The sequence below is a fragment of the Megalops cyprinoides genome, chromosome 3 (genome assembly GCF_013368585.1).
Source record: "Megalops cyprinoides isolate fMegCyp1 chromosome 3, fMegCyp1.pri, whole genome shotgun sequence".
Taxonomy (NCBI): domain Eukaryota; kingdom Metazoa; phylum Chordata; class Actinopteri; order Elopiformes; family Megalopidae; genus Megalops; species Megalops cyprinoides.
Genome location: NC_050585.1, coordinates 12,085,940 through 12,103,217, shown reverse-complemented (window position 1 = coordinate 12,103,217; position 17,278 = coordinate 12,085,940). Strand labels below are relative to the sequence as shown.

General features: G+C 44.0%; 1 protein-coding gene across 2 annotated transcripts in view; it reads right to left on the bottom strand.

The window, feature by feature from the left end:
* LOC118775768 (E3 ubiquitin-protein ligase RNF43) overlaps positions 1 to 17,076 on the bottom strand; it is an 85,437-nt gene extending 68,361 nt beyond the window's left edge. For both annotated transcript variants that reach the window (XM_036525851.1, XM_036525852.1), the window contains exon 1: positions 16,413 to 17,076. In XM_036525851.1, coding sequence (XP_036381744.1) covers positions 16,413 to 16,655 — 243 coding nt within the window. In that variant the 5' untranslated portion in view covers positions 16,656 to 17,076. The remainder of the gene's footprint in view (positions 1 to 16,412) is intronic.
* Positions 17,077 to 17,278: the final 202 nt, after the last annotated feature.

Here is a 17,278-nt window from a genome sequence, read left to right as displayed (position 1 = left end):
ACACAATAGAATCCTCAAATCTCCATTACACCGTGCAGTTGTTACCCCCTCAGAGCAGATTCAAAGGTGAGCCCGAGCCAGAGCGTCTTTGTTTACCGCTAAAACAGATCCACTTCCTTTAACTCCTGTAGTGCATCTCTCAGCCAGACGGGCCATTGTTCTCTGGCCCTACGGGAAAGGTAAGCATCGCTTCCCAGCGCCTTTTATTTTGACTTATTTAACATTTGCTGTGAATCATGTATTCAGGTCACAGATAAAAGAAGTGGGCGCTACCATTGTCTGCTGCCTTTTTTTTTTTAAGTGTTTTTTTTTTCTCCCCATGAAAGGCAAGAAGAAAATGGCAGCGGAATAACAACGGCACACCAATGCCAGGAAAGAGAGAGGGGGGTGGGATAAAATTCTCGAATGCCTTCCAACCAGGAGCTTCAACCTGTTCTTTCCCATTGTGCACAGGTATTTTGTACAGCTGGCTGCAGCGAACAGACTTCTGCTGGCTGACAGAATGCCTGCATGCAGCGTCGAGGGAGCTCACAAGCCAGCACTGAAAGGCATACTTTGCTATACATGGAAAATGGCTTTGCACGCGTGAACTCCGTATCAAGATCAAGAGACAGCTACGCTCAAGAAGGCACCTTCACGACACATTTGGGGGAACCACTTTAATTTTGTCTGCATATCCTGACGTACTTATTATACACATTAGTGATCAACCTACAATAGTGACATGTAAAAATCAGTTAAAACACATCTCATGCTCTTCACTATGTAAGCTTTATGTAATGGACAGTAGGTGCAGTGATGCCCCGCTGCCAATACTCTACTCAACCACAACACACAGACACACATGGTTGTAACTCGGTATTAACGGCCTGCAGCTTGATTTCGTAATCAATGAAATTGGCATTTGGAATAGCCGCATCAATTTAAAACTGCAGATTTTATTTGATAGAACCCTGTCTAGTTAAGCTATTTCTGCTTATTGAGGATTGCCTTTGGAGATGGGCCTGCTGGCTTTAATTTCTTTTTCCCTGTTGGAATTGTTAAGTTAACCATAATTTAAAGACATGGAAGAAGTAAAGCCCTTTTGTTGCCACTGTGCAATACAATGTAATTCCATCTCTGGATATTACCACCAGCACAGACAGGGCTTCCCTCTTCTTGGAGGACTGATAGGCTGAAGGACAGTTTTAACAAAGGCCTATTATATCCCACTGGGGGACGTAACCACAGGCAGACCGTGAATACCCAATAAGCACCACAAGAATCATCACTGATAATGTGTGAACTGCATTATCCAACATTTGAAAGATCCGCTGGAACATCTTTCAGACCAGCTGGCACCACAAAGTAAATACTGAAAAGCAAACGCAGAGATGCACACAACACACATGCAAACACACACACACACACACACACACACAGATTAATTAATGACTAGTGTAGTCTTTAAATAGAAAAAAGATCTATATTAAAAGTACAACAAAAAAACCCTTTTCATTGGCAGAGTTCCTGTTCCTTTGATGCATTAGTGATTAACAGTGAGTGAATGGGTGGGGTGGGGTGGGGGGGACCTGCGGTGGCCCGGGGTACCGTGTGTGCAAGCCACCACAGTGACAGGGCAGAACGCTCTGAGTTTTGGAAGGACTCCAGCCTCGTAGTGCAAGTCTCTTTTGATAATCGCCCGCGTGTGTGTAACAGTTTTGGGATGCAGCCAAAGTACACAGTGTTAGTAATAGTTAACAGAGTCGGCAAACAGTCGAGGCAGCACGAGGGAGGGAGGTCAGGAACTACATTAGAAATGGCCTTTCATCCCCCTCACGTTAGATTCAATCGGCGTTCCACCTTCAATTTAATACTTGGCCAAAATCCCTCTAACCCCCTCCCCGCCCCCGCAAATCAAGGCAACCAGGCAAGTCACTACCAAGCTCAGACCACACACGGAAAACAATGTGGGATGGATACTGCATACAACACTAAGCATGGCTGTCATTACGGCCTTTTAAAAAATTTAATTTCCCCAGGGGACTACAGGCGGGAGGTTACTGTCCATCCCCATCCATCCCTGTCCCAAAAACACCAGCACGCACATTCAACTCTGAAACCACATTCAACTTCCACCAATACAACAACAAATAACAGCAGCAATAAGCTAATGGCTGCTAAAAAATAATTATCATTGACCCAAATAACAATTACACACCTGTGAAGACAGCTGCTACACTTGCGGCACAAAGGCAACCTGCAGACGGCAACAACACACATCACACCTTCTGTGCAGACGAATCCGCACATACACGGACACACACAGTAACACATTCCATACATGCCAAAACACACGTGTGTGCGTAAAACGGAAAGAATGCACATCCTGAGCAGGCTCAACATTAATTAAGCCACATCTTTATGTACTAACACCAACCTCTGTAATTGGCCATCTACCCCGCAAGGGCTGCCACTCCTCAATACTTCACCGCTGGTGCAGGGATCGAGCTGAAGACTGCCAATCACAGAGAGAATCGAGGCACCTACAACAGCCAGGCCTCACTCCAACGCTAACTTGCACATCTTCATATCAAAGCCACCGCCATAAAACGTAAAAGCTGCTGTTTAACACAGTCTCTCCCAGCAATACAATTCTATGTTTCACAGAATTATGGATAATCAGAAATACAGTTTTCATCTGCTCACAGTATGATACACAGGAAGGGTCATAAAGATAAAATTATATCATTTGTAAATTCCACAGGGTGTCGTATTTATCTTCACAGATGTGCTTTTAATAGTGTACCTTTGTCGGTCATTCTGGCATCACCTGCTTTTATGACTGGATGACAGGCCAAACCCTGTTTTTATGTGCGTTTCTCTCCGCAGCAAGGGACCCAAGCATCACCACCTTCTGTCCCGAGACCTGGTTCACGTAAATCATTGGTCCCTGGCAATCCATCAATCGCTTTTATGTCTGTGGATGCCTGCCAGTGGGATATAAAAATTCATATACCGTGTCGAATAACCCATCGGCCCATCAAGGCAAATCGGAACAATCAACATACATAACCATCAGCGGAGCAGGTGACTGAGAGCGGGGTCGGCTCTAATGCACACAGCCGCTAGCGCCATATGCTCGTACTTAATGCCGCTGCGGTTTCGCCATTAATTTGGCTGCAATTACAGGGCGGTAAAAAGCGATGGGAGACGGCATGCTGTGGTCTGCGTCGGGACCAGACGTCCAAGGCCTCAACAGACGTGTCATTAATTGACTAGCCCAGCCAGCCAACCTGGGACACACCAGGCCCAAAAAACACAATCGCCTCGTCTCATGCGCGGCGGCGCACAACTTGCCCCTCTGCCAGAACAAAGGGGCCGGTCGGTAAACGCTGCCGACTTTAAATAGCCGCTGTTATCAAAACAGAGCCTGCCCTGCACTGTGACAGAGGCCGTTTCAAAGTACAGGCAAGCTGTTCTCCGTCCACATGACATTAAAGAGCACATAATACGAACTGCAAGCAGAAGAAAGAAAGCCACCCAGATAAAGCGCCTATATAATAGAGTTAGATTTGTTTAACTTGGCTTTCTGGGAAAGATCACACAGATGCCGAATGCCTGCCTTTCTAGCAATCTAGTGTTTGAATTGCCAATCAAAACAGAATGAGCAATTGTGAGTGTCAATACGTAACCTGAAATGCTATGATGCAACTTACAGATAGCGTACAGTACACAGGTTATGTTTATTCCCATTTTTGTTGACGCAGGTCTTACTTATATCTCCACCCCCCCATTACGCCTCAATACACTCTCCATCATTTCTTAACTGAGGAGATAGGTAGGTAGAGGCAGAGTACAGGAAGAGGAAGACCATGAGAAACCCAGACCTCATGCACTGCCCTTCCTAACATACTGAGTATCTTTTACACTTTTATGGCTTCCTGTTAAATCGGTGTTGGCCAGTCAGGTGCAGGGCAGAGTGCACCATTCTACTGTGGTCCAACAATACCAGGAGCCTGACAATAACAGAAAACATGGCATCAAGGGTTATGTAAGAGATACAGGAAAACTATAAAATCAAAATATGTTTTTTTATTATAAAATTACACATTATATTTTGTATGTACATATACTGTATATGTGTATATACAGTATCCAGGCACAGGTTGGAGATCTGAGATTGGAGGATATAAGGATTTAGGTATGAGATCGTAAACTGATGAATCAATTTATTCCACCACACAAATCAGAATAAAAAAGGGTTAAGTGAAAAAGCAGCCATTTCTGAATGATCTCATACAATACACAACTAAGCTACAGCCCCCCTCTTTTTGAGCTGGATCCTGTGAAGCTCGCCTCTTTGAGAAGGCAAAACCATCCCGGCTGTGCGACACACGGAGCGCTGCGCACAGAAAGATGCTGAAAACCTGTGCATCGTGTCCCTATGATCAAGGCTGTGAGGCTCTGGTCTAGAACAAACACAGATTACGAGACCAAAGCCGCAGTGTAGCTGCAGCAAAAAGAACAGCTTTACGATTACGCCGGGGTACGAGCCAGCACATGCCTGCAGCAGGGAGAGGGTTAAAAATCCAAAATGGCCGAGGCACCGCACGGAAGGGTCCCTCGGATTCAGTCACACAGCAGTGGGCTGTTGGCTTTTGCATTCCAGGGTTCACTGCCAGAGTATTTGCTTTACACAAAAGGGAGACATGAAGGACAGCTTTTAATTAGAAGGAGTCACTCTGAGGGTCGATGCTAATTTTTACATCCAAACTGGAGACAGGCACTTGGTCTCAAGCTGCTGGAAGGAATGCCTGGCATTCCTTTTAAAGGCTTTTGTGAATGACCTAATCAGCGCAAAGATCGGATAATCCTGCGATGCCATCCCACGGTGGGCCGCCCTGGCCATCAGTTGTTTGCCTCGCATGCGGCGTTGGCACAGCTGAGGGGTTCTGGGAATCTTTGCGGGGAATGAGAGGCAGCGGGCACGGGGCGTGGTATCAGACAATGTGACCCTTTAGATCAGTTACTGATGCCCTGCCTGCCGAGATGGTTGCAGATTCATAATTCAAGGTCCCCTTGAAGGTGCCTGTTTTTTCTTCCATTTAGCAAACACGGGAAGGCACACAGACCACACGTTTTTGGAAATGAATGATCGAGCACACCATAACAATACATATAATAATATATAAATACAAAGGTGTATAATTCTGAATTCACTTCATCACTGCCTGAATCTGTACTAAAGCATCCCTCACAGAACATTACAAAACTTCAGATGACACAGCAAATTAAAGCCCCATCTGTTTGAACTTGCAGTGTCATGGCTCTAAAATATTTGTTATTGTACTTCAACCTAAATTCCATCTGTTTAGCCATAAGCAAAAGATACTGCCATGGTAACTAATCTTTAGAATGAATGCTGTTTTGACGAACACCACCTTACTTCAGCTGTCATTTTGTGTTTAAGTAAACAGGCAGATATGCCTGTCTGCTGTCTTTGATTTGTTAGGAGGGAATATTCTTGGAGGGCACAGTCGGTATTAGTACTGAGAGACACCAAAGCCTTTCTGAGTGGGGAAAAATGCAACAAAAGGTCAAAAACGGGACATATTCTTTCTTCGGCTGGATGCAGGGCAGCCATGTGACTTAATGAGATATAAAGCATGTTCTGTCAGCGTCAGTATCTGCCAGGATCTGGGCTTACAATATAGCTTTTGTTGCTGTTCTCGCTCAGAGGTCGAAGTAACTTTGATCCAGTTAATTGAGTTTGGGAAAATGATCACAGCGCGAGTTTCAGTCACTCTTGCCCACAGGTGAAAAGAGGTTTTCTGTACTAGGACGGACACAGGGTTTACAGTGTAAATTAGGTTAAGGACGGACTCCAGGTCCTTAGTTTAATGGGACAGCTGTGCAATCCGTAGAAAATCCTGCGGCAGAGGGCTTTCTGAATGCCTGGCTCATCTCTCTCAAAAGTGTCAGAACCTTTACAGCTGCACAACTGCCACCAAAAACAATATGGTGTGATGAAAGACGTTTGTTGCCACCAAAGAAAACATGAACAGCACATTCCAACATGCATCCCATTTAGACCTGGTCCACATAATTCGGCTGCTGCAAATCTACTCTAGGTCTGAACAGCTCAAATATTGTGCACGCCCTCTACTTGCAGATGGCCACAAACCTGTGCAATTTTCAACGAACAAAGAGCGCTACTCATTGAAAAAAAGAAAGGCCTTGACAGAAAGCAATTATTTGTGGTTTGATGATGAATGCATGCCTCTGGAGAGCCTTTTGGAAATGAAGTACTTCCTGTCACAAGTATTTGCGTTAAGCTGCCATTTTTGTTTTTATCACAGCACACGCTATATAAATCCAAGTCATTTAGTTTCTACTAAATTACTTGTCAATGATAGCTGCGAGAAAGGGAGGGAGGGAGCGAGAGAGAGAGGGAGGGAGAGCGGAAAGCAGCAAGAGAGGGAAGGAGTGAGAGAGGGAAGGAGCAAGAGAAGGAGGGAAAGAGCGGGAGAGCACATGTGCATTTGTGTGAGAGAGTGTATGTGTGTCTATGTGAGAGGGAGAGAGTGTATGTGTGCGTGTGTAAAAAGAGAGAGAGAGAGAGAGAGAGAGAGAGAGAGAACACTCCAGCTGCTGTGCTTATCATAGCCACAAACCACAGAAATGAGGTCATGGGCGGCCACATGAACTCTATCACTATCCTAGCACTCGACCTGACACACATGCACACATACGTGCACATGCATGGATGCATGCGCATGTACGCACATGCACACACTCACAAATCTGGAGGAGCTAATTAAAAGGCAAGGGCAGTTCATGGAATATGATGCAACATCAACTTCTGTTACAAATATGGTGTTCAAAAAGTGCTATAAATCTGCAGTAAATCTTTAAGGAGGGAGAGAGGCAGTGTCCCCACGCCCATGAAGAAATGCCTTTCCAAACAGACAAAGCTTACATCGAGCAAAGCTCTCCTGATCAAACAGCTATGCAAACAGGCTCTTATGAAACATACAGGAGGCTTTAAAACACAGCGCTCCTGGGAGAGAGAGGTCTGCAGTATAATGTGAGATGCGAGTAGTGACTCATGCTCTTTCAGTAACACACATCAAAGTGCAAATCTCCCGCAGTAAATGAATTCCTGAAAGTCCCTGTAATACTGTCAAACTCCACACTTTCTGCAGACACTGACTCCGGCCTTCTGCTTTAAAACAACACTGCCCAGCTCCACTGTGTAACTTGGTGTACCTTCAGAGAGGTAGAGAATAATCACTGGCACTTAAAAAAACGTTATGAAAGCATTCCAGACGAAAGCAAACAGTAAATATTCTGATGTGTTGAGCGACAGATGAGCCTCAGACAAAAACAAAGAGATATTTCAGATAATCCTAGCTGCCCGAGTCTGCAGACAACGTGCTGCCCTTGCATGGATGGCACCAGAGAAACGAAGCAGCCAGCACAATAGATACAGTCGTCTTTTCAGCTCCAGTGTGTGCAGCATTGCCATTGGACGGCAAACAGGACGGACTCCCCAAAATTACCCCCTACTTTGCGCACAAACTATTTATCAGATGAAACAGCAGGCGATAAGGCGGAGAAGGGGCAGAGCTGGCAGGTTTGGTAATGCTGTTGCTTCAGTGCTTTCCCTTGGGTTTAGGAGCTTCCCCTGCCTGGTTCAAGGATGTGGCTCTCACTAATGCTTTTACCACATTGAGTCATGTAGCAGAGTTCGACAAAACAGGAGCCTCAACATCGCTGGGGACACCAGGCTGACAGGAAGAGCCCTAAAGTTTAAAAAGCGTGTGTGTATGATTTTGTGCGTGTGCATGTATGCGTGTGTGTGTTTGTCAGTGCACGGGAAATGTACCGGAAGCCTTCAGAGTTGTTTGTACCGCGAGAGCCAAGAAAACTGGTGGAATGTGTTGTATAACATGGACTGACAGACTCAAACGCATCCAGGAATTCCAGGCCGTTCCTAATGACTTAAAAATAAGGCTGCACACTAAAGAGATTTGCCATGCCCCTTCTCCAGTGCCCTGAGAAACATTCAATCACGGCACAAATGAAAACAGGACAAGCATAATCGCACTTTTTCCTGCGTTCCGGACATTTCGGACGCATTGTCTGGCTCCACAGACGGAACAGGGAGTGTGTCGAATGAGCCGCTGATTATAGGTTTTGAGCCGTGGAAGCGGCGGCTGGGGGGTTTCGGCCGTTGGAGCTGTTAAAGCAGCAGGTGGGGGGGGGGTGCTGCAGGTGAAGCCACTCGCACGGTGCAGATAGCAGACAGAGCAGAGGCCCTGATTTATGGGAGTTTTAAACAGGTGTGGCGGCAGACGCGCAGGTTCATCCTAAGCCTTATCGGTGGGCCGACGTCATCGGCGTAGGGGGGAAAAGGGCGCCGCTTCCAGGACCGGCTTACCGGGTGGAAGGGCTCAGGCTCAGCAGAACCAGTAGCAGACCGCGGCCTGTGATTAAACGAGGGGAAAACCACACACGCACACTTCATGTAAGCATGGTTATCTCAGTTTGTAGCCTGCACCAGAAGAAAAGCGTGATAAACATTTGGCATACTTTTTCTATTGGGTGTTTCTCCGTTAGCCCATCCTGACCTTGTCCTCAGAAGACTTGCAATTTATGGGAGAACATGTGGCTATTCGTTTTAGTAGTTGATCTGAGTACGTACAGATCTGATAACTTTAATTGTTAATGTTTTACAAGTGGAAACAAACATTTTGCAACAATACATTCAAAACAAATTAAACACTTTTTAATGGCAAGTGGACCAATTTTATTAGCTGTAAGTTAAATTTTGAATCAGACAAATAGAAATTATATTATTATAATAACTAGCACCCTTTCAAATCAATAAAGATGTCAGCAAACAGATAAACAATTACTTTAAACTTTCATTAAGATTCACCTCAATTTGAAACCATTGAAACTCATGCATTTCATTGTATTCCATCAGCATCACATGATAATTAAATACTGTAAGCTTTTCCTTCATTCAACCTGATGCAAACATTTGTTAGTCATTGCTCCAGGGAATATTTCTTTTGTTCAGTACACCTTGCTGGTCAACACCTCCATCTCTGTCAATATGTCTGAATCATCTCATTAGTTACGGTTGCGCGTTTTGGCAGTGGAACGCTGTCTAACAAATTTCACTCAATGTAATCCCAGTGATAACTGTCATGTGCCCTGTTAATGCTTACAAACTGAACATGCATCAATGCATTAGGACATCGCTGAGAGACGTGAGTCTGAAAGCAAAAGCAATTAGCAAACAGCTGTTGAAAGGCTCAGCCATCTTCCTTCAGGACTGCTCGAATAGGTCATCTCTTCCGTTTCCTCTCAAAACCCACGACTCTGCCCACAAACGATTACTTCCTTCACTGGCTGCCAAACTATCTGACCACTGTTTTACTGTAGAGCAATGCGCTAAATAATGTCAAGTGTGAATGTACCATTATTGCATGTTCCCGTTAAGCCATGATTCAGCTGCTTTTGCCACATTGCTAGCTACTAAACATCTTTTTGTTGTTTTGGAGAGTAACGTTAGCCAGCTAGCTAACTACTCTTGAAAGGGCAGTTTTTGAAGGATGTCAGCTTCCAAAGATTAAGGCTAGGGAACAATTTCAAAGATGCAAATACCAGCAGTATTAGTGATTAGTATTAGTTTTCTCCAAGTTGCTGCATTTTCAGGCAAATGCATTACCTTCAAGAGCGACAAGAAAGCCACTTCATTCTTTTGTGATTTTGAGGACAGTGGGAAACCGAGAATCTCAGTTTGAATGTTGATTCATCTCGTATTGGATCAAGTGAGGAAGCGGCTATTATTCTGAGTGAGTCACAGAACATACTGCCTCAAAATAATAAACAACAATTATGACATCCCAGACGAGGGCCTTAGTTGCTGTTTTATTGTCTGATTAGCTGGTTAAAATTCAAATGCGTGTCTTATATTTTATTTAGTTTTAGTTACAGTAAAAATCTGTATTGTGATCACAGATATTTTGTCACTGTCTTTTGTCACAAGTAAAACTACATCATATATGACTGTGAATCATGAATCTGTCGTCAGTTTGGTGGCTTTAAAACTAGCAAGCCACTTTTTCTTGAATATAGAATGCATAACCTAACATACTACCCTTGTTCAATGGACGGTTCTCCCTCATAGACAGGTCATTTCCACCCATTGGTTTTGGATACCATGTTTCATGGTGTCATGAACCAGGTCAACTGCTGTAATGTGTGTAGCACTGGCTAGCAAGCTAACAGTATATAAGAAGTTATTTTTTCCAAAACAGTATGAAGCGAAGGGCGAGAGCAGTCACCCCACCCGACCCTGAACAGCAAAGAGCCAGGCTCGCTGGTATGGCAGTCAGAGCGCATACTCAACTGTAGTGACAGCACTCTGTCACATAGTATCTGGGGCAGGGCTAAGAGAAGAGATGTGTTTTCGTTATTATTGTCAAAATGTAATTATTGTGATTATAGTATAACGACGATTTGTGATTTACAAGTTAAATCCGTTCCTATCCAGTTCAAATAATGCACACTCTGAGTTCTGGTGCAAAATGGCCCAGGTGGGTGCTGCATGTTGGTGGAGACTGAGGCGAATCAATCCCCACACCTAACTGCAAAACACTTTAAGATGTACGAAAGGCACTACACATTGTTGAAAAATGCACTACAGTTTTTGAAAGCAGGCTGTTATCTGGCCACACCCGCTCTTAGCTCTATAGCTAGAACACCGAACGTACTTGACACATCCTGATGGAATTTACTGACGCTTTATATTGCACTTCTATTGCATCTTCACAGAAATGCTGAAAAAAAAGTTTACAAATGAGACAACTGCTATTTCAGACCCCAAGGCAAACTCCAAAAGGCTTGGAACATACAGGAGTATGCTCACAGTGGAAAAGGAAGAGCAGACTTCAGCAGTACCAACACCGTTGATACATGCCACTGTAAATCATACAATTAGATAACACCGACATTTCTAAAAACATGACATACTCTGAACAAATATTACATTATTAGATCTTGAACTACAGTGGAGAAAAACAAAATCTCTCACAAAGAACCCTTGTTCCACCTGTAGAGAGCGTTCGGTTTCAACCAGCTGCACTCAGAGATGCACACGAAACCCTAGTGAAAAGAAAAAAAAATTATAAAGCAAAGACAACAACAGCCAAAAAGCAGTCGGGGAGATCAGGAGGACTGAGAGGCCATTATCTCTGGGATTTCAAAAGGAGCAAAGCAGGAAGCCCAGCAGGAGAATGAAGGATCCGGGCCGGGATGAAATCGGAAGTGTAATGTAAACAGAGGCCTTTAATTATTTCGGCTCACGTTTTTGACTTAACACGCTTTGATCTCTCCCCGGCAACCGATCTGAAAAGCACGACTCTCTAAACAAGATGGCCAAAGAGGCTGCAGAGATAACGGTCTTTGTCCGCCTCAGTCAGGGTCGGTTCTTGGGGGGGGGGGGGGGGGGGGGGGGGGGGATATGAGGTGTCTCATGGGATATGTGGGGAACAGGATGGCCCTTAAAAAAATGAAAGAAAAATAAGATGGCATACAGAAGACCCGAGTGTGCCACTGTACTGTTCTGCACTGCGCCTGTCCCAATGACACTGTATATCACATTTGTGAGACCTAACCAGGGTCAATCCACCCTTTCATCGGTACAAAGCCAACCACAGAAAACATCCAAAGAGGATTTAGCAAAAGTGAACCCTTTAAAATCGTTTAGCTGCATTTAATTGGGCAGAAAGCCCACTGCAGGATTAACTTCAAAGATGCATCAGGCCTAACCTTTTTACACAAGTCCCAAGGGCCAGATGGCTTTCCCTTCAAGTTCAGAGACATCCCAGAATGCACCGGATTTCTCGGTCAGGAACTGTCTACTGCACCTAAACATACAGACTCCAAATGAACCAAGGCGTTTTTGATGTGCATTTCTGATGCACGTGTGTAACCCGACAGCTTTGTGTTCGATGGTTTGAAGATGGTTTCCGATCAATAGAGGGACACATGGCCACGTCAAAAACTACTATGAAAGCATGGGCATGTTGTTAACCTAGAGAACATAAAATGGAATATCATCTCACTGTGATATCTTAAAAATACACTACAATAACAAGCAATCTTATCCACTGGGAGGAAGAATTTCTGTTCTAACTATTGCAGTTTATTCAAAAACTAAACTCCTTGAGACCACACAGACAATCTGTACCAAAATATGCATATATCACATAACACAAAAAGACCTTGACCTATAGTTAAAAACTAAAAGCTATGCAGATATTTTAAGGCTTAATCAGTTTTATTTTGCTTGAGTCTTCCACATGTGCACAATTCATTTTTGAAGTGGAAGAATGAAGCATTTTCTAAACTTGCACTGCCATTCTGTGTCATTTCAATGACATAGCTAGTGATAGCTCAGTACAGAAGAACAGAGATTGAAAGATGCTCTCATAACCATGATTGGAACCATTCATACTGGAACAATCCTACTAGTTTGACACAAACTCTGGCACTCAGCATTCATGGATGTTAAGGAAAGAGAAAGCATTCCTCAGCATTCAACACGTGGCTGGCTGGCGTGTTCCCCACAAAATGGTTTTCTGACAAAAACTGTATTATGCCATACCTACTCCTGTTTTTTCATGAACAAACAACAAATGGGGGAAAGAAAAAAAGTCAGCAAAGAGGAACTGCTAAACAACCTGTGGCTTTAAAGTAACAATGTGCAAAAGAAGCTCAAATGTGGTCAAAGAGGTGTAATTACTGTGGGTTATGAATACTGGCTGTCATGCTCCACCACAATTGAGAGAGCCGAATTTGGAGTAGCCTCGGGATCTGTGTGTTGGACACGCCTGCAATCTGAAAGAACTAAAAAAAAACTTTCTGGATTTTCAAAAGCCAAGCTCATTATCTTAAATTTGGTTTTTGTTTTGTAGTATTTTAGCCCTGGATACCTGAAGTGTCTACAGAACACACCCTGTAAAGGGTTCAAATGTGGACAAAACCTCAAGGCCACATTTCCAATTATTAGAACCAGGTGTGGATCCCCCCCGCCCCCCCCCTTGATAGATGGACATCCAAAATGGCCTGTTTTTTTTTTTTTTTTTAAATAAAATGCCAGCAGAACGACTTTGTTCCTCAAAGACTGGGAGGGTGTGAACCGAGAGGAAGAGAGGGCCCCGACGTTTCTGAATTACCTGCACTCCCCCTGGGGACAAGAGCACAAAGCAAAGACATAAAGCAGTGTGCCGAGGTAACTACAGCCTGTTTGAACAAGTCGGCCCAGCTACAAAGAACACTCCACACGGAACAGGGCGCTTTTAGGAACCAACCGCACGGCTTCGGCGCACCGGCACAATGACAGGACTTCCCAGGCCACGTTACCAGGCTCTCCATGATTTATTCCTGCCTTGGCTGCAGCTCGCCGTGGCTGAAACGCACCACATCCGCAGCCCATCCGCTTGTCAATCCTCATAACATTAGACGCAGCCACACCAATAACTACCGCCGCAGTCATCTCCTCCAGCACCCAACCTCCTCCAACCAGAACAAACGAACCAAACATGCGACTTCCACAAAAAAACCCCCAAACCCTCCAGGACTGATGAGTAGTTCATCGCATCTTTGCTGACCTTCCAAATTCAAACCTACACCTTCATAACAGGAACTTCACATAGGAAGGTCAAAGTGGGCTGGTATTTCAGGAGCTAATATGCCCCTTTAATCCCCTCAAAGTGAAACCATTTTTAATGTAACTCCACAGTGGTACAACATTGTATTCATCCATACGCACATCCACATTGAATTCATCCATATACACAATGCTTCTAGGACTACTAAATGTCTTTGTTTTGAGATACAGTGTAAAACAGGCTGTCAACCACATCCGGAAAGAAATACATGAAGGTGGAGTGGCTCATGTGAACTGAAGTCTCCTTAAATACCTGTGGCAACAGAGTATGCCTTTGATCTCCAAAACAGTCATAAACATTATGTAAAAAAATCACTTGTCAAAAGTGAAAATGAGGAAATAAGAAAGCATTTCGCAACAGTTTAATTCCCATCTTCCAGACCATCAATTTCTCCCATACCAAAAAGGACATTTAGGTGTCCTTCTTAAACAACTATGGATGGAGGATGGATACTCAAAATGCAAACTGTACCACCTGGTTAGCTATTCAGAATGTTTCTAACATCTGTCATGGGCTCAGAGACAAGAGCTAAGAGTACCTCGTATCACTCATACTCACAACAGTTAATAAAACTCTACTCTCCAGCAGAAGACAACCACAGAGGACCCCCATCTAGGAGACGTACACATACACACCTTAAACCGCACTGTTTTACTAAGCACAAACAGTGGCAATATTTAAAAAAAGAAACACTTCTGAGAATGTTGTATTTTCAGAAATCATTCCTGTGGGCAGGCCCCACTGGGGACGGTAACCACACTCTACAGCAGGAGTGGGCAATTCCAGCCCCGGAGGCCCAGAGTCTTGCGGGTTATAGCTCCCTTTCAACTACAGTAGCAGCTGATTTACACCTGGAACACCAGGTGACGTGACTTCCTCTCCAAATAATGACTAATTTAACAATTAAGAGCTGAAACTGAGCAAATAGAACATGCCCTATCCTTCCTGGACTGGAATCTGTCCATCCTAGTTACATAGGTATTTCAAGACATACTGGAAAGCTAAACTTAAAGATCTCAAATCAAAAGGTTGCATCAAAAGGACTCACCCCCCCGTTTTGACACCTTAAGCGTTACAGTCCAAGTAGCTATAAAAACGAATCGTTTCTGGCAACTGAACAGCATGGGCCTAACAGTTTACTAGGCCACAAATCTATCACCTCTGAAAGGCATTGGAGGTGGGAATGCTGACACACTTAATAACCAATGTTTTATTGGAAGAGGCTTATATGCAGTAAAGCAAAGGGATATAATGAAAAGCCGACATGATAAATCTGTATGTCAACACTGTCGCTTGAAGAAATTTGGAATTTTTTCATCGCATAAAAACATGGAAGCATATCACAAATGGCAAAATGGCCAGCAGCCTGGACGTCTGGGAGGGAGTACAACATCACTGATAGCGTTACCAGCTCTGCCTTAATGTTGAATTAAAGAGTGGAAAAAAAAAATCTCTGTGGTGGGACTGAGGATTGTGGGAAGGTTGCGGTTGACAAGGCACCATGTTTACATCAGTTTTTTTGAATGAGTTTAGCCAAGATAAAGAACAGAATCATGGCTTGTAAGGAATCTTGTCCAAACAGGCTGACTATGGGAAATGAAGATGTGCATTGAGTAATGTTGTTGTTTTTATCTGCTACATCTGTCAGTGTTAGCTAATGACTTGTCTGAATGAAAACCAGTCAGCCTCTCCTTGCGGTATTTATTTCATAGGCCATTGATCCAAGTTCTGGTCCTAACCTTGGGCAATTTCAAACAGCTGGTTAAGGGTCAGTGAAACACCCCCCTTTGAAGTGAATAATCCATGACAATCTCATCACACAAGTGCACCCAGCCTCCATGTTGTCCGCTTTTGACAATGCCTCAGTTCCCTTTCAGTTATAGTCAAGCGACAAAGTAGACCAGCCTTTTTCAGTCATGGGCCTGGCAGACCATTGTGCATGCTGGTTTTGGTCCCAAGTGGACTCAATTAATCAGGGGTGACTGAGCCGTTACTTGATCTGTTGATCTGGAGGTGACAGTAAGAGTTACCTGCCATTACGCATTTGTGGAAGACATGCTTTGGCGGTGGTGTGCTAACACTACTGAAAATATATCATAGAAATGGTACTGCAACATAGTTTTGTTAAATTGTGCCTCTTAGATTTTCAATACTGATTATTCTGAGGATAACCTGTGATTGTTTTGTTGTTGTTTTAAACCTTAAAACAACTGAACAGTTCATCAACTTGGACATTCCCTTAATTCATTGAGAAGATGTCCTTAGACACAAATAAGAATTACCTTTATCTTTTTAAGCAGCGCTTAAATACACCGCTGCCAATACATTTCTCCTACGAGTGACTTAAGATCAGTGTTCAAAACTGATTCAAGCATGCATCTGAGACTTGCTGGAAACCTTAATAGATAGTCGTTTACCGAGACTAGCACGGAAAAAAACGGATATAGACTGTAATCGAGACAATCAACCACACAATACCAACAAAGTTCGGCTTCTGCCGATATCAAAATACTGCGTCAGTGAATTGCGGATAGTAACGACAAAGATTTGACAGGAGATGTACAAACCAAGGAACGTAAATGAGTAGATTATATTTCTGTGAAGTGGTGGTGGGGTGCTGGACGTTTATGAGAACTTTCATGCACGCGTACCCACCTTCCACCCCTTTTTAACACCTACCTGCATCAATTTTCCCTCAGCATAACTTCTTGGGCTGGCTCCGGCGAACACCCCCTCTAGGGTAATAGGCTTCCCCGCCTGCTCCTGTTTCAGAAGTGTCACCTTGATGACAGCTTTGGGTGCCGATCGCTCCGACTCCACTGCGGCTGCCAGCTCCAGGCCCGTCTGCCCGAACACCACCTGCAGGGCCGCCATTAGAAGCCAAGGCCAGAGCCCGGCCAATCGCCGCTGAGAAACGGTCATTGCACCGGCTGCAGCGGCGGGCCCCGGCCGTACATCGTGCACTGCAAAGCTGTCAGCCCACACCGTGAAGTCAGATCCACAAAACCCCCCTCTGATTTACTCCTTTTAATATCACTGCAACCTGTAAAAATACTATGCAAATTGTTATATCCAAATTTGCGTGCACGTGGACAGTCTTAAAATCTTCGTCTATGCATGGTTTAAGGGTTTCTGATGTGCCCGTTTGAAAGTTCTCTCCATAGACAGGTTATTCGCAAAAATGACATAAAAATTGGTCATCCTTGCTGCTTTCAAAAAATTGTCTGAAACAAAATTCAAAATGCATGATATACGCTTATCTATGATGTAAAATTGTAGATCCTACTTAAATCTGAGGAAAAAACCTCACACTAAAGATAAACATTAACCGGTACCACTCAAACTTTAGTAAAACATTGATTACATAAATTAACGTTAAAACAAATGATGATGCTCGGATAAAGGTTGCTAAACGTGTGCACTGATTTGTATTCCGCACTGACACGTACTCCGGTTTGCTGGAACCACAATCTCTGTCCACATTTTTGAGTTGCACATCAACATTACGCTCCCTCTTTTTGATTGTGAGGGATATCCAGTCAGTC